Source organism: Dendrobates tinctorius, unplaced genomic scaffold (assembly GCF_039654945.1).
Source record: "Dendrobates tinctorius isolate UK_male_01 unplaced genomic scaffold, ASM3965494v1 ptg000165l, whole genome shotgun sequence".
Lineage (NCBI taxonomy): Eukaryota > Metazoa > Chordata > Amphibia > Anura > Dendrobatidae > Dendrobates > Dendrobates tinctorius.
In genome coordinates this window covers 7,576,222-7,599,980 of record NW_027361832.1, presented here as the reverse complement: position 1 = coordinate 7,599,980, position 23,759 = coordinate 7,576,222, and the positions used below count along the sequence as shown (strand labels likewise).

Here is a 23,759-nt window from a genome sequence, read left to right as displayed (position 1 = left end):
CTCTGGTCAGGTGCGTCTCAACCAGAGCCACAATGTGAGGACGATATTGTCTAATTTGTGAGAACACCTTAATTTTCTTTCGGGGGATTTTTATGCCTCTTAAGGGCCGGTTACACATAGCAATATCGCTAGCAATATCGCTGTAACGTCACTGGTTTTGTGACGTAGCAGCGATATTGCTAGCGATATCGCTACATGTGATACTTACCTCCGACCGGCTCCCCCGCTGTCTGTCGCTGATCGCGCAAGAACGTCTTGGACCATTTCTCGTCGGGCGCTTCCTGCTGGGCTTCCTGTGGCGCCGACGAGCGACGCGTGGACGCGGGCGGAGGACGTCAGGATCGCCACGCCTGACAGGTAAGTAGCGACCCCCGACCGCTGCTATGTCGCTGGTGAGATCTGCCTGTCTGGCAGCTCACTAGCGACCACTTAGCGATGCACCAGCGATCCATATCGTTGTCGGGATCGCTGGTGCATCGCTAAGTGTAACGGTACCCTTACATTCCAGGTCATACATATCAACTCAGAACCCATTCCCGCCTATCTGGATATGCTGCATAGTGGTGTTCGAGCAGAATGCAGAGATATAATCTAGATAACAAAATTGGCATTGGCTGCGGCATTTACCTAAATAACTATAAAAGCTAAAACTTTTGGAAAAGAAAAAACTGAACAAGAACCCAGTAATATAGGAGCACAGTCTCACGCCCCCATCAAAAAACAAACAAGGGGATTCCATCACTGAACACAGTGTCCAGGTTTGTTGGTAACTGGATACTCGCCGAGAGAGCTTTAATTAGACCTTTGACTGAAAGGATCCGAATTAACAGCTGTCACATTAGGATTCCTTTGCAAGGGATCCCCTATGGGACCGCAGCCATTCAGTCGCCTCCACTGGATCTGTGAAAACACGGAGGTACCTCCGTGAACAACCCAAAGCCGGGCCGGATATATCATTGAATACATAATGTTTCTTTCCCTGAGCCGTTTCTTGACTTCGATGAATTGTGCCCGCTGCTTCTGAAGTTCCATGGAAAAGTCCGGGAAGATGGCGATCACAGCATTGTCGAACTTGATGGGACTTTTTAGTCGTGCAAGATGCAGAATGGTATCTCTGTCCTTACAGTTGAGGAGGCGTGCCAGGAAAGGCCGTGGCGGGGCTCCCGGAGGAAGGAGTTTTGTCGGGACCCTATGAGCCCTTTCAACAGCGAACACTGAAGAGAATTCATCTCCCAGTGAGGCCTTAAGCCAGTCTTCCAGAAACTGCTCAGGATGCTGACCTTCCGAGAGCGTTCTGGCAGACCAATGATGCGGATATTATTCCGACGCATTCTGTTCTCCATGTTGTCCGCCTTCTGCTTCCAAGCATTCATAGAGCCCGCCACTTTCGTTAATTTGGCCTCCATAGGTGTAATGGTATCCTCTACCTGGGACACCCTCGTCTCCACCTCTGTAATGCGTCCCTTCATGGCCTGCATATCTTGACGAAGTCTCCCCACCTCCGTGTAGACACAGAGTATTTTCTCAGTCAGGGATGTCCTAGTTAGGGAGATAGCCTGCATCAATTGCTCAGACGCCTGTTTAAGGGTCAATTCTTCCTGCTCAGTCTCCTCCTCACCCCCAGAAGGACGATTTTTACACTGAACTTGAGAGGAATTATTTCTAAGAGGCCGTGCACTTTCAGAGGTATCGGGTCTTGCAAACTCTTTTAGTTTTTCTGCTACTCCTGACCCCTTAAATCGACTCATGGTTAACTGCAGTGTGATCCAGTAAGACAACTAGAGGTATATGCTTCGAGTATTTCCCACCACAGATGGTAAACACAGCAGGGCTATTAATAGATGATTGTAGCTCAGGACACAGAAAGGAGGCCACTTGAAATTGTGAGGACGGTGACCGGTATTATGCCAATAGAGTTCCTTGCGGCCAGGGGAGAGAGAGAAGGAGAGGGGGCCCCACAGAGACAGCAGCAGTAGGGGGGGTATTCAGAGCCTCCCACAGTGATGGCGCCAGCCGGTGTAGTGATTAATCAACGGAGGGGAGAGAGCACGCAGGGCCCAATCTTCCAGGGCACTCACCGCGTGTCCCCTCTAGTCTGCCAGCATATATCTTCACTGCCCGGCTAGCGTTGCAGCGGTATGGGCCGACGTCGCAGCTCTCACTGACAGAGCGCGCGTCCAAGATGGCCGCCACCTCGTGCAGGATCAGCCGCCCGCTCCGGTCTCCCCGGTCGCCCGCTCACCAAAGCTGCTCTACGTCCTCCAGCGGGGGTCCAGGGGGATCCCGATATCCAGAGGGGTCCAGGCAACTCCAAATATACCGCAGTAAGAGGGTCCAGGATAAGGCAGGATTCTGAGGAGCTCTCTCAACAAGCGTCCTCTCTCTCCAGCTACATAGCCATGCCCCCAGCATTGAATTAGTTTGTGATTGCTTTTTGTATTTTCTGTGACTTCCTCTCAATTGCATGCTAATAATAGTATTCGTCAGCAGCTTACAGGAAAGTCATTGTAAGTAAATGTGTTTATTAAGGCAATGAACAGATGTATTCAAGGGACAATTCACAGACATAATAGGAACATTGTAACAACCACAGGACTAAAGCTGTTTACACCACAAATAAACGAGAATTGTTAGCGAGTCGCCCTTGTCAGATGTTCAAAGCAGCAGGGAAACCAAACAGAAAAAATAAAATATTCATGTTAACACAGTTGTAACTGGGTGCCGCTACAGACGAGTCACGCAGGTGTAGCCTTACCACCATGCAATGTGGCTCTGATACTGTGCCCTCTTATCAATTCACTGCAAAGGCTCTTGGGGAACTAAATAAAATTATTGCAGCGTTATCTGCAAAATAAAATATTACTGGCTAATTTGCTGTCAATAAAACTTTAGTTTGGAAAGCGCATAAAAGGACTTGTGTACATAGGTGTATAAGGATCAGTAATGCGGCAGCCATATATATTTATGGACTTGTTTCCTATAGCTAATTTTTTAGATATTTTAGATGTGTTGAAGCCCCTGTTTAGTAGTGCAGATTCGCAGGGTGGCTCAGTGGTTAGGAGTGTTCCTTTGCAGCATCGGGGTCCTTGGTTCAAATCCAACAAGGACTACATTTGCAAGGAGTCTGTATGTTCTTTCAGTGTCTGCGTGGATCTTCTCCAAGTTCTCCAGTTTCCTGCCACAGTCCAAAACCATACAGATAGGGAATGTAGATTGTGACCCCCAATGGGGACACTGATGATAATATGTGCAATCTGTAAAGCGCTGTGGAATTAATGGCGCTATATAAGTGAGTAAAATAAGGGTTCACTCAAGCCAAGGAGCAGAAGCGTCCAGCATATGCTAACATTGAAAGGAGTATGAACCCATAAAGTTTTTAAGCTAAGTGCACCTGGCCCACCAGAGATTCACCATGCTGAACAATAGTTATACCATTTCAAAGTTTAGGTACCCTTTAAATAAAAATATCTTGGGCCCAACGAAAACATTCCACTAAGGCTGGGGCTACACAGTGACTCTGGCAACAACACAGGTTTTACGGCCAAATATCCTGCTACATCACAGCAGAATTCAAGTGAATGGCGTCATATATTCATATTGCAATCCACAGGGTACCGTGACGAGCAAGTCGCAAAAAATCCAACTTTTTTCTGACTTTTTGTAATTTGCCTGTTCAGGCTGTGGTATGTGGTGGGTCGCAATTAGCTCACGTTCACTTGCATTAAGTTGCAGTGTATGAGTGGCATTCAGGGATTTTTGGCCACATGATCTGTGTCAAGGCCAACGTCACCGTGTAACCCCAGCCAGAGGCGCACATAAAACTGGTGCAACCATATTGGGGCCCAAGGGAACCACTCCCACCTCCAAGTGATAAACTTTTAGGCCTACATACTGTTATTGCACAGGGACCCTTTTCTGTCTCTGTCTGCCCCTGACCTCATCCTAATCTGGCCCTCCCTTCATTAAGCCCCGTTCTCAATATGTTACCAATAAACCAGCAGAAAATGAACAGTAACCTCCAAATCTATTATACCTGATGGCAAGCGAACTCCTTCAGAACCCCCTCCTATCCCCCCAGGTATTCAATTTCCACCCATTCATCTACTTAACCTACCGTCTGCGTTCTAAGTTCGATCAGATACCTAGTAGGAGACATCTGCGGAGCTATCACTGATCCCTGGCTGGAGACCAGTCACAGACCAGGCGTCTGATCCAGCATGTAATGTTACTTTAAAACGCCTGTGACAGCTACTTGGTCCCTGTCTGTGCCTAATATATGAGGTTTCACAGGAGCATCTATGGCCACAATGAGGAAAAGAAAAAAAAAAACACTAAAAGCAATTTGTATGAAATTTACTTGCGGAGTCAGAAGCCGGCGTACATATTTCTGTGCACTGAGATCATTGCGTCTAATGGTTTTGTCTGCTGTTGGAGAACGCGAGATCCCAATAAAGAAATCTCTGCAGGACATAGGGATGGCTGAGATCGCTGAGACTAAGCAGACGGTGTGTGCATGCCAGCTCCCTAATGAGGCATAATTGTCTAAGACACTGGTTAAGTAGAAAACCAAAGCAGATCCAGCGCATTCCTTCCCGGCCTAATAGACAACTTAGCTCTTGGAACATGCGTGAACGGCACGCTGCGAGGCGCTGAAGTAACCTATAGCACCGGCATAATGCGCTGAAGACTTTGCTCGCTGCTCACATGGCGCTATCCATCCTAAGGTGACCCTGCCAAAACTAATCTGCTGCAACCACGGGTAACAGATTTAATCAGCGGGAAGATGTCACTGTTATACACAAATGGAGATGAAATAAAACAGTTATTTGGCAACAAAATATGAGGTTTCTGGACAAAAACCATCTTTCTTCCAGCAGCAGTGCGTGCAGCTTAGAGAGCGTTTCCATGCCGTATATGTATATAGCGGTATACGTCTACATAACATTGCTGGATCTTTTCACTTTTCATCCCACTATACATGCTAAACTAGATTGTGACTGTTTACCTGGATTCAGTGATGCACGGGATGTGGGGTTACCAGAATAATTATTGGGGGCCAATTCTAGCTTTTTTGCTGCTCAGGCGAAAATTTAAATGGCGTCCACCCTGCCATCCATCTTCACATACAAAAAAGCAGTGAATAAACCATACACATAAATATATATATATCAGCACTGTATAAACTGTACACACAAATATATATCAGCAGCGTATAAACCGTATAAGTAGGTGTATACAAGCATCCAGCAATGAAAAAAAAAAATTCATATAAATATGTATCGGCAGGGGGGAAGAATCCACATACATTAATATGTACCAGCATCCAGCAATGAATAACCTGTACACACAAATATATATCAGCAATGAAGAAACCATATAAGTAGGTATATACTAGCACCAAACAATGAAAAAAAAAATAAGGATACAGTTAAGTCCAGAAATATTTGGACAATGACACAAGTTTTGTCATTTTAGCTGTTTACCAAAATGTAGTCAAGATGCAGTTATATAATCCATATGGGTTTAAAGTGAAGATGCTCAGCTTTAATTTGAGGGTATTCACATCCTAATTGGAGTAAGGGTTTAGGAATTACATCTTTCATATTATCAAACGTAATCTCAGCTAATCTTTTGTTGTCTCAAAAAGCTCTTTAATGGACTGCATGGGCTTTTCACTCGTTAATCTATCATCAATTAAGCAGGTAAAAGGGCTGGAGCTGATTCCAGGTGTGCATCTGCATTTGGAAGCTGTTGCTGTGAACCCACAAGATGCAGTCAAAGGAGCTCTCAATGGAAGTGAAACAGACCATCAATCTGCTGAAAAAAAAGAAGAAATCTATCAGAGAGCAGAAATGTTAGGCAAGCCCAAATCAACAGTTTGGTACATTCTTCTTAAAAAAGCGCACTGTTCAGCTTAGGAACTCAAAAAGGCCATGATGTCCAGTGGTGGAGGATCGCAGAAGCCTTTACATGGTAAAGAAAAACACTATTACATCATCCACCCAAGTGAAAACACTCTTCAGGAAGAAAGTGTTTCAATATGTAAGTGTACTATAAAGAGAAGACTTCATGAGAGCAAATACTGAAGGTTCACCACATCATGCAAACCATTAACCAGCTTTAAAAATGGAAAGGCCAGATTAGAGTTTGCCAAAAAAAGGCCACCCAGTTCTCGAAAAGCATTCTTTGAACAGATAAAACTAAAATCAACCTGTACCCAAATGATGAAAGAAGTATGGAGAAGGCTTGGAATGGCTTATGATCCAAAGCACACCACATCAGTTAAACATGGTGGAAGCAGTGTGATAGGATGGGCATGCATAGCTTCCAATGGCACTGGGTTACTAATGTTTATTGATAGTGTGACTGAAGACAGAATTCTGAAGTGTTTAGGGCGATACCGTCTGCTTAGATTGAACCAAATGCAGCACGGTTCATTGGACGGTCTTCACAGTATAAATGGACAATGACCCAAAACATACTGGAAAAGCAAAGAAGTGGAATATTCTGCAATGGCCTAGTCAATCACCATACCTCTGCCCCATCGAGCAGCATTTCACATGCTTAACTCTTTAACGACCGCTGATACACATTTTAATGGCAGCCGTTAAGGGGCCTTATTCCTCAGTTCTGCTTTTTAATAGCACTGAGAAATATGCTTAGCTACTTACCGGTAGCGGTGTTTTTCAGGAGCACATGACAGCACCACGATTGAGGGGATCCGCCTTTCGGGGACAGGAAACCTACAGACACAAAAAGGGCGGCCCTCTCCCTCGCTTCAGTTGGATTACAGAGCATGAGAGGACCTCCCTGGTTAGTAGCAGCATATATATATATATATATATATATATATATATATACGATTAAATACTCTTCACACCCGTGCCTAAGGTCTAACTCCCGAGGAAAAGGTGCTGATCCATACGTGAAAAAGCGAAGAAAGGGAGGGAATGGAAAGGTGCTGTCGTGTGCTCCTGAAAAACACAGCTACTGGTAAGTAGCTAAGCATTTATTCAGTCGCAACGAGAGAATTACAGAGATGTAAAGAGCCTAGGAAGGGACAGCTGCCTCAAGCACCTTTATCCCAAATGTGAGGAGTCGCCCAAATCCAACCTGTAATGTTTAAAGAACGTAGATGGAGAGGACCCCGTAGCTGCCTTACAAATGTCCTCGATGGATACCTCCGAGCACTCTGCCCATGATGTCGCCACGATCCGGGTGGAGTGTGCTCTTACGCCTTCTGGAGCTTCTGCGCCACCTGCTGTATAAGCCAGAGAAATTGCCTCCCTAATCCACCTGTCTAAAGTGTTTTTGGACACCCTAAGCCCTTTCCTAACTCCCTGAAAGAAGACGACTAGGGATTTGTCCTTCTTCCAAGAGTCTGTGGCCCTACTATAAGTAAGGAGACATCTTCTTACGTCTAGTGAATGAAGTTTTTTCTCTGACTGGCTAACAGGCTTTGGGCAGAAGGAGGGAAGGACTATCTCTTGTAGTCTGTGACACTTTGAAGCAACCTTGGGTAGATACAAGGGGTCTGATCTTAGTATGACTCTGTCTTCTCTAAACTGAGTATATGGGGAGAGTCTAGAGAGAGCCTGCAGATTGCTAACCCTCCTGGCAGATGTCAGTGCGACCAGTAGGGCAGTTTTGAAGGATAGGATCCTAATAGGGGCAGAGTCAATAGGCTCAAACGGGGCTTCTGTTAGAGCTGACAGCACCAAGTTTAGATCCCAGGGTTCTAGCTTCTTTTTAATGATGGGCCTAGATCTAGCCGCTGCCTTTATGAATCTGAAGGCATCAAAACTATAAATTGACACATGTGGAATTATATAATTAAGAAAAAAGTGTGAAACAACTGAAAATATGTCTTATATTTTAAGTTCTTAAAAGTAGCCACCTTTTGCTTTGATTACGGCTTTGCACACTTGGCATTCTCTTGATGAGCTTCAAGAGGAGTTCCCAGAGATGCTTAGCACTTGTTGGCCCTTTTGCCTTCACTCTGCAGTCCAGCTCACCCCAAACCATCTCGATTGGGTTCAGGTCTGGTGACTGTGGAGGCCAGGTCATCTGGCGTAGCACCCCATCACTCTCCCTCTTGGTCAAATAGCCCTTACACAGCCTGGAGGTGTGTTTGGGGTCATTGTCCTGTTGAAAAATAAATGATGGTCCAACTAAACGCAAACCGGATGGAATAGAATGCCGCTGCAAGATGCTGTGGTAGCCATGCTGGTTCAGTATGCCTTCAGTTTTGAATAAATCCCCAACAGTGTCACCAGCAAAGCACCCCCACCATCACACCTCCTCCTCCTCCATGCTTCAAAGGGGTAAACAGGCATGTAGAGTCCATCCGTTCACCTTTTCTGCGTCGCACAAAGACACGGTGGTTGGAACCAAAGATCGCAAATTTGGACTCATCTGACCAAAGCACAGATTTCCACTGGTCTAATGTCCATTCCTTGTGTTCTTTAGCCCAAACAAGTCTCTTCTGCTTGTTGCCTGTCCTTAGCAGTGGTTTCCTAGCAGCTATTTTACCATGAAAGCCTGCTGCACAAAGTCTCCTCTTAACAGTTGTTGTAGAGATGTGTCTGCTGCTAGAACTCTGTGTGGCAATGACCTGGTCTCTAATCTGAGCTGCTGTTAACCTGCGATTTCTGAGGCTGGTGACTAGGATGAACTTATCCTCCGCAGCAGAGGTGACTCTTGGTCTTCCTTTCCTGGTGCGGTCCTGATGTGAGCCAGTTTCTTTGTAGCGCTTGATGGTTTTTGCCACTGCACTTGGGGACACTTTCAAAGTTTTCCCAATTTTTCAGACTGACTGACCTTCATTTCTTAAAGTAATGATGGGCACTCGTTTTTCTTTACTTAGCTGCTTTTTTCTTGCCATAATACAAATTCTAACTGTCTATTCAGTAGGACTATCAGCTGTGTATCCACCAGACTTCTGCAGAATACAACTGATGGTCCCAACCCCATTTATAAGGCAAGAAATCCCACTTATTAAACCTGACAGGGCACACCTGTGAAGTGAAAACTATTTCCGGTGACTACCTCTTGAAGCTCATCAAGAGGAATGCCAAGAGTGTGCAAAGCAGTAATCAAAGCAAAAGGTGGCTACTTTGAAGAACCTAGAATATAAGACATATTTTCAATTGTTTCACACTTTTTTGTTAACTATATAATTCCACATGTGCTAATTCATAGTTTTGATGCGTTCAGAGTGAATCTACAATTTTCATATAATTTTTTCTATTTTATTTTTTTTCTTTGCCTAAAATACAGAAAAGTGTCATCTTTAACTTTAACCTTTTAGGGTATGTGCACACGCTGCGGATTCTGCTGCGTTTTCGCAGCGTTTTTGGCTCTGCAGAAACGCAGCAGATTTTGCTGCGTTGTACAGTACCTTTATTTCCTATGGAAATAAAAAAAAGCTGTGCACATGCTGCGTTTTTTTCCGCGCGCTTTACAATCCGCAGCATGTCAATTGTTTGGTGCAGAAACGCTGCGGTTTTACACCTCATCCATTATGAGGTGTAAAACCGCAGGGCAAAACCGCAGAAAAAACGCAGATAATCCGCAGATAAACCGCAGAAAAACCGCAGCACTTTGTCCTGCGGATTTCCTGCGGTTTTCTCTACAAAATCCGCAGAGACTAAAAACTACGTGTGCACATACCCTTAGAGATCTTTTCATCTTCAATTTGCTTAACTGCTCACAATAACAGTATTTTTGGAAAGGGGTGCCCAGACTTTTACATGCCACTGTATATCCCCCATCCTGGTATATGTCCTTTAACCTGGGCCCCATCCTAGTATGCATGTCCCCCATCCTGGTATATGTCCCTTGTTTTGCAGCTCGGCTTCTTCTTCTGAAGTCAGCAGCTGACTTCAGCGTGCAAGCGACGGGAGTGCATGACTTCACTGCCATGCGCCACCAGTCGCGTGCACGCCGACATCAACTTCTGGTGTCTGATTGGCCGGCAGTGTGTGTTGCCATGCACGGACCTGAAAGGTCTCTGCACCGCAATTCACTTCAGCTGAATGTGCATCATCCATCTGAATTACAGTATTTGCTGGCATCAGCGGACTCCTTAAACCCCTGGTTGTTGCTGTTTAACCATTTAAATGCCACTGTTAATGTCTCACAGTGGCAAGTGTCACGATGGATCTCCATAGCAGCTAGGGCCTCTTTCACCGCCATCTTCGTACACCTACAAAGCCCATCCACTATCAAATCTGTCAAAATATAATGGTTATTAATTAACCTATACAATTTTTAATCTAAAGAAAAAAGTTGAATTAACATTTCTTATCACTGCACTCTCCCCTCCAACAAAAAATGCAATAAAAAACATAAATAAAAAATAAAAATCAACATGTCATATGTGCCCAAAAATGGCATCAATAAGAATGACAACTGCACACACCGAAAACAAGCCGTCACATGGCGAAAACAAAAGAAGTTATTAGCGACACAACTCAATTTATTTTCTTTACAAAGTTGAAGGTTTTTTTTGTACCACTAAAATATACAAATAGACATTTGAAATATTAAGAATCATAATGATAGGACATTTTTTTTTTTACTCATTTTGTGCATTGAACACCGTTTAAACAAAAGGCTAAAAAAAATTAAGATTTTTTTTTTTCAATTTTTCAGCTTTCTTCCCATTTTTCTGTACGTTATGTTGCAAAGTGAATGTGTCATTCAGGACTACAGCTCATCTCGCAAAAAAAGCAGGCTCACATAAAATATATAAAAGAAGGCAGAAAACACAAAAACTGTCCATTGAAGGAGTTACCAGACCGATCTGGATAGGTAACAACTTCTTGTAACCACTCTACCCCTTTACAGTAATACAGATTCTGTAAGTTCTGCAGTGTTAGCAGTATATAACAAGCCTCTCTTCAGTTCTCATGTCATTTTTCTTCCCCCTGGTCCTCACCCCGTCCTGCGACGGCTTGTTATAGTGTAGTGATTGTGATAGCCGTTGTTGGGCTCCAGCTGATAGGACAGACACTGGAGACCCAGATCCTGCGTTATGAAGAAGACGATGATGACAGCTTGTTCAAAGCCAAAATATGATCACAGTGCAGAAGAGAGAAAGTGTCAACCTGAAGGGGAAACCATTATTTTGGGGCCAGCTGCACTGTAAACTGTTGATAAATTGATTCCCAGAAGTGATGTGGAATGAAGTGGTAAATTTCACATCACCGCCTAGAAATGACCTTGGTAGCGAGTCCAGCTTCTCCGTACTGCACTCTGGTAATTGTCATGAATGTTCGTAGCTGTCTCACATTCCTCCCATGTAAAACAATGATGAGCTATCAACCGTTCAGGGGCAGAAACAAGGGAACGTAAAAAATATGAGATCAGTCCTGGAAAGACACAGCCATACAAGTATGATGATGTATTTTGGGTTCTATGTCATATCAGGACAATACTCTGTTCTTACACTGAGCTCTAACGTAAGGCCCTGATTTACAGGAAACCCATGAACATCCAAGTAATCTGCAGCAAGGTAACCATGAATGGATGGAAAAGAAGGAGAAATGTTCCCCCTTAGTCCCTCAGTCAGAGGCCTCTCACATAGCCAAGTCAGATATCTTGTTTTGCACTGAGGAGGGACAAACATCCAGAAACACGAGTCTGCAAATGGAGTTTCTGGTTTGGCTGCTTATCCTAAGTCATTTGGCAAGGCTCATTAAGAGGTCGATATTGACATTTAGGATTACAACATCCAATAGGCGGCACTAGAGATCAAGTCCTCTTCCTCTGTGAAGAGGTTATTTGCATATTTAAATTCTCAGAGGAGCATTGCATGGCCTAGAAGTCATCTCATGCTGGCTTGGCACTCTCCACAAGAAAAAATGTATCTGCTTAGACCCTAAGACAGAGGCCTCTTACCTAGCCAAATCAGATCTCCTGCTTTGCACTGAAGAGGGGCAAACATACTGAAATACGTGTCTGCAAATGGAGTTTCTGGTATGACTTCTTATCCTAAGTTATGTAGCAAGGCTCGTTAAAGGGTCTGTACTGACTTTTAAAATTGCAATATCCAATAGGTGGCACGAAAGATCAAGTGCACAAGTAGCAGGATGCAGCAGGCCTCCACTAATAAAGGCAAGGAGCAGCACAGGTGCAGACTACTGATAAAACAACCACCCCACACCTACCAGACCATGGAGGGGTTAGCTGCCTAGTAGAAAAAATGCACATAGATAAAGGCTTGCTTTTGACGCCATTCACACAGGCAACCTATTAATGACGCCCATAGTATTATCAGGCGGGCTGCTCTAGCACTATAGTATGCAAAACACAGTGTGGGGTGGTTGTTTTATCAGTAGTCTGCACCTGTGCTGCTCCTTGCCTTTATTAGTGGAGGCCTGCTGCATCCTGCTACTTCTGCATTTGTTCATCAGACAGGGTTTTGGGAAGGCCATATCTTGTGGTATGAGTTTTTTGAATTTTTCCTATGATAAGCCGTTTTGAAATTAGTGTTAGGGACTCGCAAATATGAGGAGCCGTGAAGTGGCTTGTGAGCTTAATTTATTTTGGCCAAAAATACTAACGAATACCTCATTTAATGTATTCATTGTATACATTAATTTTTTGCACTTATCATATCAGTTTTTGCAGGATGCAGCCGGGCCTCTTTCTGTTGGCTTGGTCTGGGGCGTCTGTCACTGTGCTGCTCCTTGCCTTTATTAGTGGAGGCCTGCTGCATCCTGCTACTTGTGCAATTGTTCATCAGACAGGGTTTTGGAAAGGCCATATCTTGTGGTATGAGTTTTTTGAATTTTTCCTATGATAAGCCAGCACGAGAGATCAAGTCTTATTCCTCTCTGGAGAGAACATTTGCATGGACAGAAAAAAATAATAATTCTCATAAAACCAGCATAAAAAAGAAGACTGGAAGACAAGCCAATCTCTCTATCCATACACACACCTTTTTAGAGCAAGTCAACCTCATAGGATGCAGTTCTTACTTCGGGCCCCCTCTATTAGTCAGAGTGCTAATCATGTTATTATGGAGTAGGCCGGTCCATTTATTACAGAGGGCGCTTATTTCAAATTGCAGCTTCAACTTATGTAGCAAGACCTGCATCGATCAGCTGATCCCAAGCTAGGCTCAATGTCTAAAAGGGGATGTCCTGATAAGAGAGCCCATGTATACAGATTTTTTTCGATTTACATCTGTTTCTGGAGGACAGGAAATATGGCTGCATTACAGTTTTTCCCCGGGTTCCCAATCAGTTTTACCAGCAGATCCAGCTACTATTACACAATAATATACATACACTGCAAACGTCCAGTGATTTGGACCTTATGTAATAAGTATTTATTTTTTTACTCATTTATATTGTGCCATTAATTCCACAGCACTTTACAGACGTTATTGGCACTGTCCCCAATGGGGCTCACAATCTAAATTCCCTATCAGTATGTCTTTGGAGTGTGGAAGGAAACAGGAGAACCCGGAAGAAACTCACGCAAACACGGGGAGAACATACAGACTCCTTGCAGATGTTGTCCTTGATGGAATTTGAACCCAGGACCCCAGGCTAACCACTGAGCCACCATGCTGCCCTAAGTAAAAGCCATTAACGTTACAACGTGTTTAAAGAGAATCGGTTAGCAGGATTTAGCCCTATAAACTAAACACATGGACATAATGGTGCTGTGATGCTAATTAATCTGATACCTGATGTGAAGGGATCCGCTCAAGAATACTCACCTTATGAAGTTTACATAAAATGACCTCTTCTGTGCTTCGGGATGAGACGTGGAAGCAGGATCTTCTTCTGGTTCTCTGCCCCCCTATCAGCCTCCTCTACTTCTTGTTAAGGTCACTGATTATTCAGTTACCTGCCTCCTTTTTAAAATTCCGTGTCGCCATCACTGTGTTGACGGAGTGTGCACAGTGTGAGTCAGCATCCTGTGTGCAAGGCTTCAATAAAATGGCGCCGATTGCGCTGCATACGCAGATCGAGATTTCAGCTCAGTGAAAAATTTACTGAGACGAAATCTCGATCTGCGCATGCGCCGCCTTCGGCACCATTTTATTCAAGTCCTGCACACAGGACACCAACTCACACTGTGCCCGAACAATGAGGGCGGCGTGGAATTTTAAAAAGGAGTCAGGTCACTGAATACTCAGTGACCTGTACAAGAAGTAGAGGAGGCTGATGGGGGAGGCAGGGAACCAGAAGAAGATCCTGCCCACATGTCCCGCCCCGAAGCACAGAAGCTGTCATTTTATGAAAACTTCATATTGTGAGTATTCATCAGCCACTGAGCCCTTCACATTAGGTATCAGATTAGTTAGCATCACAGCACCATTATTGCCATGCCTTTAGTTTATAGTGCCAAATCCTCTTGGCAGGTTCTCTTTTATGGCAATCGGCAAAGAAAAATGGTAACTGGCGTGTGCTTCCTCGTTAAGGTCTTGTGACCTTTTCATCTCTTCAGTTTTTTCCTGATTGCCTTCAACATTTCTAGTTGTATTTTTATATTTTTTTTTCTGCAGTCAGTAGTTTATTTTATTGTGCTACAAATAGACAAATAGTATTTAGCTCTTTTATGAATTTTTTTTGTGTGCATGTTTTCTTTTCATTCACAAATATGTTTTTCCCCTTATAGGCTGGGTGGTTGGATCCTTAGATATTCTGGGAAGTCCTGCCAGTCTCGTGCGGAGTATCGGGAATGGAATTGCTGACTTCTTCAGACTCCCATATGAAGGTCTTACCCGTGGTCCTGGAGCCTTTGTGAGTGGCGTCTCCAGAGGAACCACTTCATTTGTAAAGCACATTTCTAAAGGTACGTCGGAGTCTGTGTTCTCAATAGCTATTGTCATCTTGCCGGACATTGAGTGGAAATTGCTCATGCCAATATAACAGTTGTCCCACTTTTACCGAATGTAAAGATTTAATCAATTGCACATAGGACTTGTTCATATGTCATTTCCAGCATTCTTAAAGGGGGCATTTCTTGTGATTTTTTTAATTTAAGCTGAGTAACTCCTCCAAATGATGCTGCTGCACTGATTCTGGAACAGTTTTTCTTTTTCTTCTGTGCCCCTCTATTCCAAAGTTATGCCTCCCAGTAATGAAGATACAAATTTTGTGTGTACCACCTAACTTGTCTGTAGCTGCTGGCTCTTTATCCTTTGACACTATCCAATCAAAACACGGCTCCCCCCACAGAAAAGTTCTGTGTTCCACGCCCATTTGATTGAAAGAAAAACTTGCATCTTTATTACCGAGGGTCATAACACTGGACTGGAGGGGCACAGAAGAAAAAGAAAAACTGTTCTGGAATGGAGCAGCAGCAGTCGGAGGAGGAACTTCGTTTAAATTAAAAAAAAAAACACAGAGAAAGGTCCTCTTTAAACCTTGATCTTTGGTATAGACCAGATATGATGTGTGAGGACATTTAATTGTAGGAAGTAGCATATCCTGTAGAACTTGTAATATCTGTAGGCAGGGGGAAGAGCATTTCAGATAATAGGTGCAGCACTAGAGAGATTGTGGAAGAATGATTAACAGAAAAAATAGTGCATGAAACGGACATGTGCAAGTTTAAACTGTTCTATTCTGTAGAAAATTAGCTTATCAAATTCAGTATGTAATAATTGGAAGCTCAGAGCTACTGGTCTTGGGTCTCCACCTATGCCTCTACATGCACCACACCAGTGAGTGTCATCATATGGTATAGAGTCTACATACATGCTGACAAAATATCGTTTGGCAATAAGTGCTCCAAGTGTGATCAGAGGGCATGATATCACCCCTCTGCCCCCTCTTACTTATGCCATCGCTAGTCTTTTGTGCCATGTAGGTTGATGGGCAACCCATATAGCTACATCACTGTGTCTTCTGGTGGTCTGCGTTTTATCTGTAGCCGTTGAAGTGAGATAGCACTTGGGAAACTTAAGGAAGTGTGTGCTAAGTAGCAGATCTTTTAAAGGGAGCGTCTGCCTTTATAAAAATTGGACTAACAGCAGGAAATGGGGGTTAAAAAAACCCTAAAATAAGAAATACCTGTTCAATAGTCAACACTCTGGTGTTCCCTTCTGGGCTACGTTTCCTTCCCTGCAGTAGGGGTCCAGTGAATGTACGTTGGGTCATTGCCGCAGGGAAAGGACCACCAGTGTCGGGGCTGGAGCAGCAGGGATTGAACTGGTATTTTTTTTTATATAGTTTTTTTAGGAGTTGTTCAGGATATCAGGCCTTCTTTCCTATATCCCAGAGCTCCCTCGGTTGAAATCATGATACCCGACATGTACAATATGCATTCTGCATGTAGGAGCCAGAAATAGGATTATCTTCTGCCGTCTCAGGATTCATGAGCAGGATCTGGGGTACGCATGATAACACTCGGCGCTTATATATCATATTCACTCCTGGCTATGGTGCTGAATTATTACTAGGACTTGCCAGAGGGGAGATTTCATTTCCATGGAGTGTACTGGTAATAAAAATAATGAATAAATCATAAGTTCAGAAATATTAATATTTCTGTGTGGTCATATACCAGGAAAATCCCCCACATACCAGCACCATTACATTGTGTCCTTTCATAAAACGGTTAGATTTTAAGCTTGTATGGGTATATGATACTCATCCGCAATATATTGCAAATCCTTATATACATCTACTGTGGGAGCCTTCCAGAAAGTGATGTGCTGACACCCCCCTCAGGAGTAATGTGATGCTGGCTGTAGATCCCGCTGCACGTGATAGATGGGGAAGCCTTAAGTGTGTTTCAGTGTTCCTGTGGGCTATTAGAAATCCTACCCCGACCCACGGATTTCTGCTACAACCGGCATGGAAGAGAGGAAAAGAGCGGACGAGCGTGTACAGACGGTGACATCTAGTGGAGAAGTGGTGGGGACTGCCGACCAAAGCGGCAGAGTCTTGTATTAATACAAACTGTGTCACAATTGTTGTTTGTGATTCTCTCAATTTGCAAAATGAATCAATTTCCATAAAAATACAAGTCAATCGTTTCTTGTTATCATTAGGAACTCTGACGTCCCTCACCAACTTGGCTACAAGTTTAGCGCGGAATATGGACCGGCTCTCTCTGGACGAAGAACATTACAACAGGCAAGAGGAATGGAGGAGACAACTGCCGGACAATCTGGGAGAAGGACTGAGACAAGGCTTGTCCCGTCTAGGAATCAGCTTACTGGGTAATGTGACAATATTTCTGTATCTAATCTGTGTATCGATGTTCTAAAAACGCAAAAAAAAACTGACCCGCACCTCCTAACAGAATAACGCAAGAGTGAGCTGGTGCAGCCGGCTCTGACTGCATAATATACTAACAAAAGAATACAGCAGCGCTCTGCACGAAGGTGTATGCAAACATTGCAGTCTTAGGCGGTTTTAATTAGTGCTGGATCCTACTACCGTACCTGCGCTTTAAAGGTACGCCTTGTCATGGCTGGTGGGCTCGTATAAATTGGCCAAATTGTGCGCTAAGTAACTGAATTTTATAAGTATATGCTATGTAGCAGTAATGCAGTCTAAATGTTATATATTCAGTATTTGCATTCATTTTAGCACTTACAGAGGTTGCTGCATTCTGTTGTATCTCTTTATTTATCTGCAAAAAAAAAAAGAAAAGAGAGAAGTTGCAACAGGCAGAGGCGTTCCTGGGTGCCATACTCCCCAAGCAAATACTAAACCTTCAATATAGAAGATAAAAAATGGAGGTAGCACACCAGTTAAAGGTGAAAAAAGAGCTATTTAGTAGCCCAAAATGGCACTGTTTCAGCTTGAGAAAGGCTCACACTTGCCGAACCAACCGAAACGTTGCCATTTTGGGCTATTAAGTAGCACTTGTTTCACCTTTAACTGGTGTGCTACCTCCATTTTTTACCATCTATCTATCGTATGTATACATCTAATTTATCAGTTCAGCGCTCTACAATGCCCGCACCCACCATCTATAAGGACTTGTGCTGTTTGGGAATCTATCTCCTGAAGCACGTTATCTACTAGCAAGCGCTCCAGCACCAGATGTGGCACAAGATGGCTTTCATTCTCAATTGCTTGCAGTAGACTTGGGATTTTAGAGTTTTTCGTTTCCATCTTCTAATTTCAGTGACATATACATATTTTATTGTTGTACTTGCTGTGAATGCCGCTGTTCTCCTGAGTCTGGGTTTGTTTTTCTTTTGCTCCTGCGCCTCTCCTGACTTGACGTATGGCTCACTCTTTCCTGTATGAACATCTAGCCGTTTGGCCGCCTAGGTGTGATCATCAAGAAGACTCCCAGAAAGAAGAGTTGAAGGTCACACCTACTTGAATAACAAGACTAGATTTATATACAGGGTAGAGGAGGCCATATCTCAGGAACACAGAGGTGCAGGGGCAGCAAATAAAAAAACAACCTATTTGTGGCAAGTGACAGGTTTTCTTTGAGCCTTTCTGACATATCTGGATGTGTATAAAATTGCTAATAGAATGCAGGACTCGTCTTCAAGACCCTCACCCAGCCGTCATAATCTTCATACTGTGTAATGCTCATGAAGCTCTCTGTAGATCTCATAAACTCGCATTGTAGGTAGTTATGACATATAGATAGGATTTGCTTCGAACTGCTTCAGATTTACTAGAAGTGTTCCTTTAAGTATAGTAGATGTAGAATAGTAAGTAATAGCAAAACAGAAGAAAAAGTAAAACTGCCGCCATTGTACCTACTCAATCAGAGGAACAATTGAATTGTTTTGGGCAAGATTGCACCAACTTATCCGAGTTTCCCTCCTTCACATGCGGTCCATCATATTATGGAAAGTTTTTGTGATCTGCATGGGGGCGCACCAGGCGCAGTTACCCCCCTGCCGTGTCCTGTCTGAGTCTGATGTTCTTCAAGTGACTTTTCCGTTTATATGTAATAAACTGTACAATCATTAATGCACATTAACAACTAGTGCTGGAACTCAGGAGATAAAAGCCCTTTTGGCTTAAAGTGAAGTAAACAATATGAATGGAAAAATTCAAGTTTGTGGAGTTTTACTTGAAAACAGAGCCAATGTTATATTGGAACATAGTTTTATTGTATAATTGTAAATAATTGAAACTGAGAATTTTCTTTATAGTGAAGACTGAATTATTTTCTAGGTTCCTTGAGAGAAAAATCTAGCCGTTCCCAGGTATGGAAAAGATCATGGCAGAAAATCTGTCTCATTGATCATCTCAATGTTTGATCTGCCAGAAGCATGTTATAGAGCTGGAGGAGCTGAGCAGATTTATATCTAGTTTTGTGGGGAAAAGATTCAGTTTAACTAGTAGTTTATTCATTTAAGTCTATGCTTAGGAGTCCAGTAGGTGGTCCATATATAGGACCTCCCACAGGACACCTAAGTACAGAAACAGTACAAATTACAAGTTATACTGAGTAATTTCCCACAAAACCTTATATCAATCTGCTCAGTGCAGCAGCACAGGTGGAATACAGCTGGAGCCTCGACGCGCGTTTCGCCGTCTTGGCGTTGTCAATGTGACAGTTTCATAAGTTGTGTACTGATAGATGGTTGAGCCACAAAGAAAACACCTCCAGTCTGATTTCTTATGGGTTTTTTTATATTACATGTCCAATTATATAGATAGAAAGGGAGTGAGCCTTGGCCTGTGATGACTACTGCCATTGCTTGCACTGGTGATTTCATGGTGTGGTAGTCTCTATTTGAGAAGTCTGGCTTTTTAGTCAATGTGATTGCAGTGTAGTCCTTGGGCTTGTAGGCCTAAAATTTCACAATACTTCTGGAACCTTGTTAGAGAGGACCTGAACTTCTGAATCTCCTCTAATTGCTGCTGCTCCACTGATTCTGAGGCCGTTTTTCTTTTCCTTCAGTGCCCCTCCATTCCAAAGTTATGTCCCCCTTCAACGAACTGGGCGTTGTACCACAGAACTTCTCTGTGGGCGTGTTTTGATTGGCCAACATCAGAGGAGAAAAAGCACACGCCCACAGGGAAGTTCTGTGGTATATGCCCTGTTGGTTGAAGTGAAAAATTGCACCTTTATTTCCAGGGGGCATATCTTTGGAATGGAAGGGCACAGAAGAAAAATAAAAACTGTTCTAGAATCAGTGGAGTAGTACCAACTAGATAAGATACTCAGTTTAAATAAATAAAAAATGGTCCTTTTAAAGAAGTTAGACTTTTTCCAGTATGGTTACAGTGTGGTGGGTAAGATGAACATTTTAAAAGTGATGTTCAAGCAGAACTAAGAAGTTGAAGAAAAACCTTTTTTTGCTGTAACAAAAACAGAAGTTTTTTTTTATAGATTTTTATTAAGATGCAGCCAACAAGCCATTTTGCCATGGCCAAAGTATTCAGATTTTTGAGTCTTGCTCGGACGCCCTTTGCCCTGCTCTGGGGTCTCATTGCTTTTTTATGTGACATTTGCTTTCTGCTCAAGTGGATTTCCAACAAAATTAAAAGTCTCTTCTCTCACCACGCTGGATGAGGAGAACCCATTGTCCAAGCCTTGTACTGCTGGATCCATGCAGTATGTGTTTACATGACTGTGTCCTTCATTGTACTCTGATGCTTGCCAGTGTTTCGCAAAGCACGGTCAGAAATTACTTCTTCCTGCTAAGAGGCTTGAAACCAAAGGTCAAGTCTGTTTTTGACAAATGCTTTTATTCCTCGTGAAATAACAATTCTGAAGCATCTTTTCCTAAAACTTTGTGTTGTGCCTTTCCTCTCATATTCTTCTTGGAAATGTGTGTGTAAATTGTTTTGTTTCTCATTTTTTTCTTCATTGTCAACCACTCCCCATAGAAAAAAAACCTTAAAATCTGTATTTATTGGGGACAATGAGAATCTTTTCTTGAACATACATGAGTAGTCGCAATGCCCCCAGTATCCAACATTCCTGAATAGGTCGGGATATGGGAAGTGTCGTAAAAAATAAAAAGAACGAACTTTTACACCCAATTGTTCAGTGTCAGAAAGCAGCACTTTCATGGCTCTTTCATAGTGGCTTCATTTGTGACATTGCATGGAGCCATTTTTGTGTTCAGCGTTATTAGTTGTTGTCCATTTAACCAGTTTTGGTAGGAAACCGGCTTCCCTCATGGAGTCTGGTTCTGCACGAGTTTTATTGGAAATGCTTTATCGGAGAAACTTGCAAATTAGCCATCTGCCGGAAGGAAACAAAACTGTTTTGTGAGTGCCCCCCTATTGGAGGTAGCCACCCTGCAAGTCAATGACCAACACTTTAGCGAGTCTTGTAATATATATGACTAATAGCCAGTAATGTTGCAAGTCTTGTTAAAGGGTCCGTCATTGACTTTACAAGGTAGCTGTTTTTAGTTAATGGCACTAGCAAGCTTTGTTTCCTTTTAGAAAAAGCTCATTTGCATGTTGGTTTACCATCAGATTCTGTGCTCATCACTTAATAACGATACATTCGGCTTTGGCGCAAGCATCAAAACATATCCATTAGATATCCTTATGGAGCCATGTCAGAGGTATATTCAGGGGAAATCTCCGATGTACATGTTACTGAAGGCTCGGCTGTGATGTGAAGTCTTACGGCAAGTACCCATCGAGTTTTTTCATGAGGAAGGCGCTTCTGGAGTCGCCAACATTTTTATTTCTGAAGCTTCTTTTTGGCGTCTTTTTGGTCATTGCTTTCAACATCTTTGCCGTCTGCGTGTTTTTAAAACTTGTATTGTGTTAACTAATGAGCAACATGAAAAGTGGTCAGGTCATTTCTTTTAGCCACCTGGCTTCTTTGGAAACCTGAAGCATTTAAAAAACAAAATATAAACAAGAAGTGCTTTTTACAGTGCAGTGCATGTGTTTATTCTTTTTAGCATTTATTTAGCTCTTTTTCAGGCGGGATACGAAGCGGACATGCCTGAATAAGACATAGTTTGCTCATACTTTTACTATACAAAGGTATGAGTCTTATCTTATGCCCTCTGCCTCGGCTATGCCACAATTTCATGTGTCTTTGTGAATTATGACGCGGCAGGATTTTTTATAAAAATGATTGATTCTCTGTAATTAAATATATGAAGATGAATTTTCTAACGCCGTTTTGGGACTTTGCTCGCTTGTGGTGCATTCTTTGTTGGCGTAGGCTGCAGGATATTATCGACATACACGCAGGGTTATGTACACATGTACTGTATCTTGTTGTACTTCATGTGACATGAGCCGCGTTTTCAGCTGTTTTCTCTGTTCCATTGTCCTAAGGATGGCAGATCAAAACGACCATAGACATTCCATGGGAAAAGGTCGCAAGAGATGACTCTCTAAGGATTTGTAGATTTTCATAATATGTGGTACGTTGGTCCTGAAATTACAATCACAAACCACAAAAAGGTCCCAAGAGGAAGTGGTGAAACGTTACATGTCGGGCCAGAAGTGCTGGAAGTGATTTACGTTTTAGCATCCAATGATGTGGGTATTGTCATGTGATAATCCCTGCAAATTCCACTCGGAGGTTCTGGTGAGGTTAATCCCAGGATCCCGGCAGTACTCTCTGTCGCACGCAATAGAGATATCATTGTCTTTTTTCTAGAGGATATTGGCATTTTCGTCCTTTCAAGTGTTATTATATAAGACCCAGATACAGGGAGTGTGACTGGGTTTGTCTCCTATGTTCTCGATGCTGGGGGGCGCCAAAAAGGCTCTCTGCCTTGGCTTAAGTATTTAGATACAGGGCCTAGGCTGAGCTGTAACCTAGATGTTCCTTTATCCTAGTCAATGGACAAAGATTCATTGTGGCTCTTCCCCCTCATAAAATACCCCTCATACATGTGAGGAGGGGTATACAAAATAAAAACAAGTAATCTTAAACAATACAAGTCATGACTAGTACACGAGGAGAGAGGATCCTGCCCGCAAGGGCTCACAATCTACAATTGCTGGGTGAGGATTCAGTAGGTGAGGGTAGAGCTGGTCGTGCAGTGGCTTGGTGGATCGGTGGTTACTGCAGGTTGTAGGCTTGTTGGAAGAGGTAGGTCTTCAGATTATTTTTGAAAGTTTCCATGATAGGCGAGAGTCTTATTTGTTTTGGTAGAGAGTTCGGGTAGGGGGGATGCGCGGAGAAATTTTGTATGCGATTGTGGGAAGAGGAGATAAGAGGGGAGTAGAGAAGGAGGTCTTGTGAGGATCGGACGTTGCAGGCAGGCAAGTACCGAGAGACGAGGTCACAGATATATGGAGGAGACAGGTTGTGGATGGCTTTGTGTGTCATGGTTAGGGTTTTGAACTGGAGTCTTTGGGTAATGGGGAGCCAGTGCAGGGATTGACAGAGGGGAGAGGCCAGGGAATAGCGGGGGGGGGGGGGGACAGGTGGATTAGTCGGGCAGCAGAGTTTAGAATAGATTGGAGGGGTGCAAGAGTGTTAGAGGAGAGGCCACAGAGCAGGAGTTTGCAGTAGTCAAGGTGGGAGATGATGAGGGCATGGACTAGGATTTTTGCAGATTCTTGGTTGAGGACTGTATGGATCCGTGAAATGTTTTTGAGTTGATATCGGCAGAAAGTGGAAAGGGCTTGGATATGTGGTTTGAAAGAGAGATCTGTGTCAAGGATTACCCCGAGATAGCGAGCTTGTGGGACTTGGGAAAGTGGGCAGCCATTTACTTTAATGGATAGATCCATTGGGAGAGTCGAGTGAGAGTGGGGAAAGATGATGAATTCTGTTTTGTCCATATTAAGTTTTAGAAATCTAGCGGAGAAGAAGGATGAAATAGCAGACAAACATTGTGGGATTCTGGTTAGTAGGGA

At 43.2% G+C, this 23,759-nt stretch overlaps 1 protein-coding gene across 3 annotated transcripts in view; it reads left to right on the top strand.

The window, feature by feature from the left end:
* Nucleotides 1–23,759, top strand: part of VPS13B (vacuolar protein sorting 13 homolog B) — a 1,297,298-nt gene that overhangs the window by 1,248,068 nt on the left and 25,471 nt on the right. For all 3 annotated transcript variants that reach the window (XM_073550458.1, XM_073550457.1, XM_073550459.1), the window contains exons 57-58: nt 14,641–14,817; nt 17,024–17,194. In XM_073550458.1, coding sequence (XP_073406559.1) covers nt 14,641–14,817; nt 17,024–17,194 — 348 coding nt within the window. The remainder of the gene's footprint in view (nt 1–14,640; nt 14,818–17,023; nt 17,195–23,759) is intronic.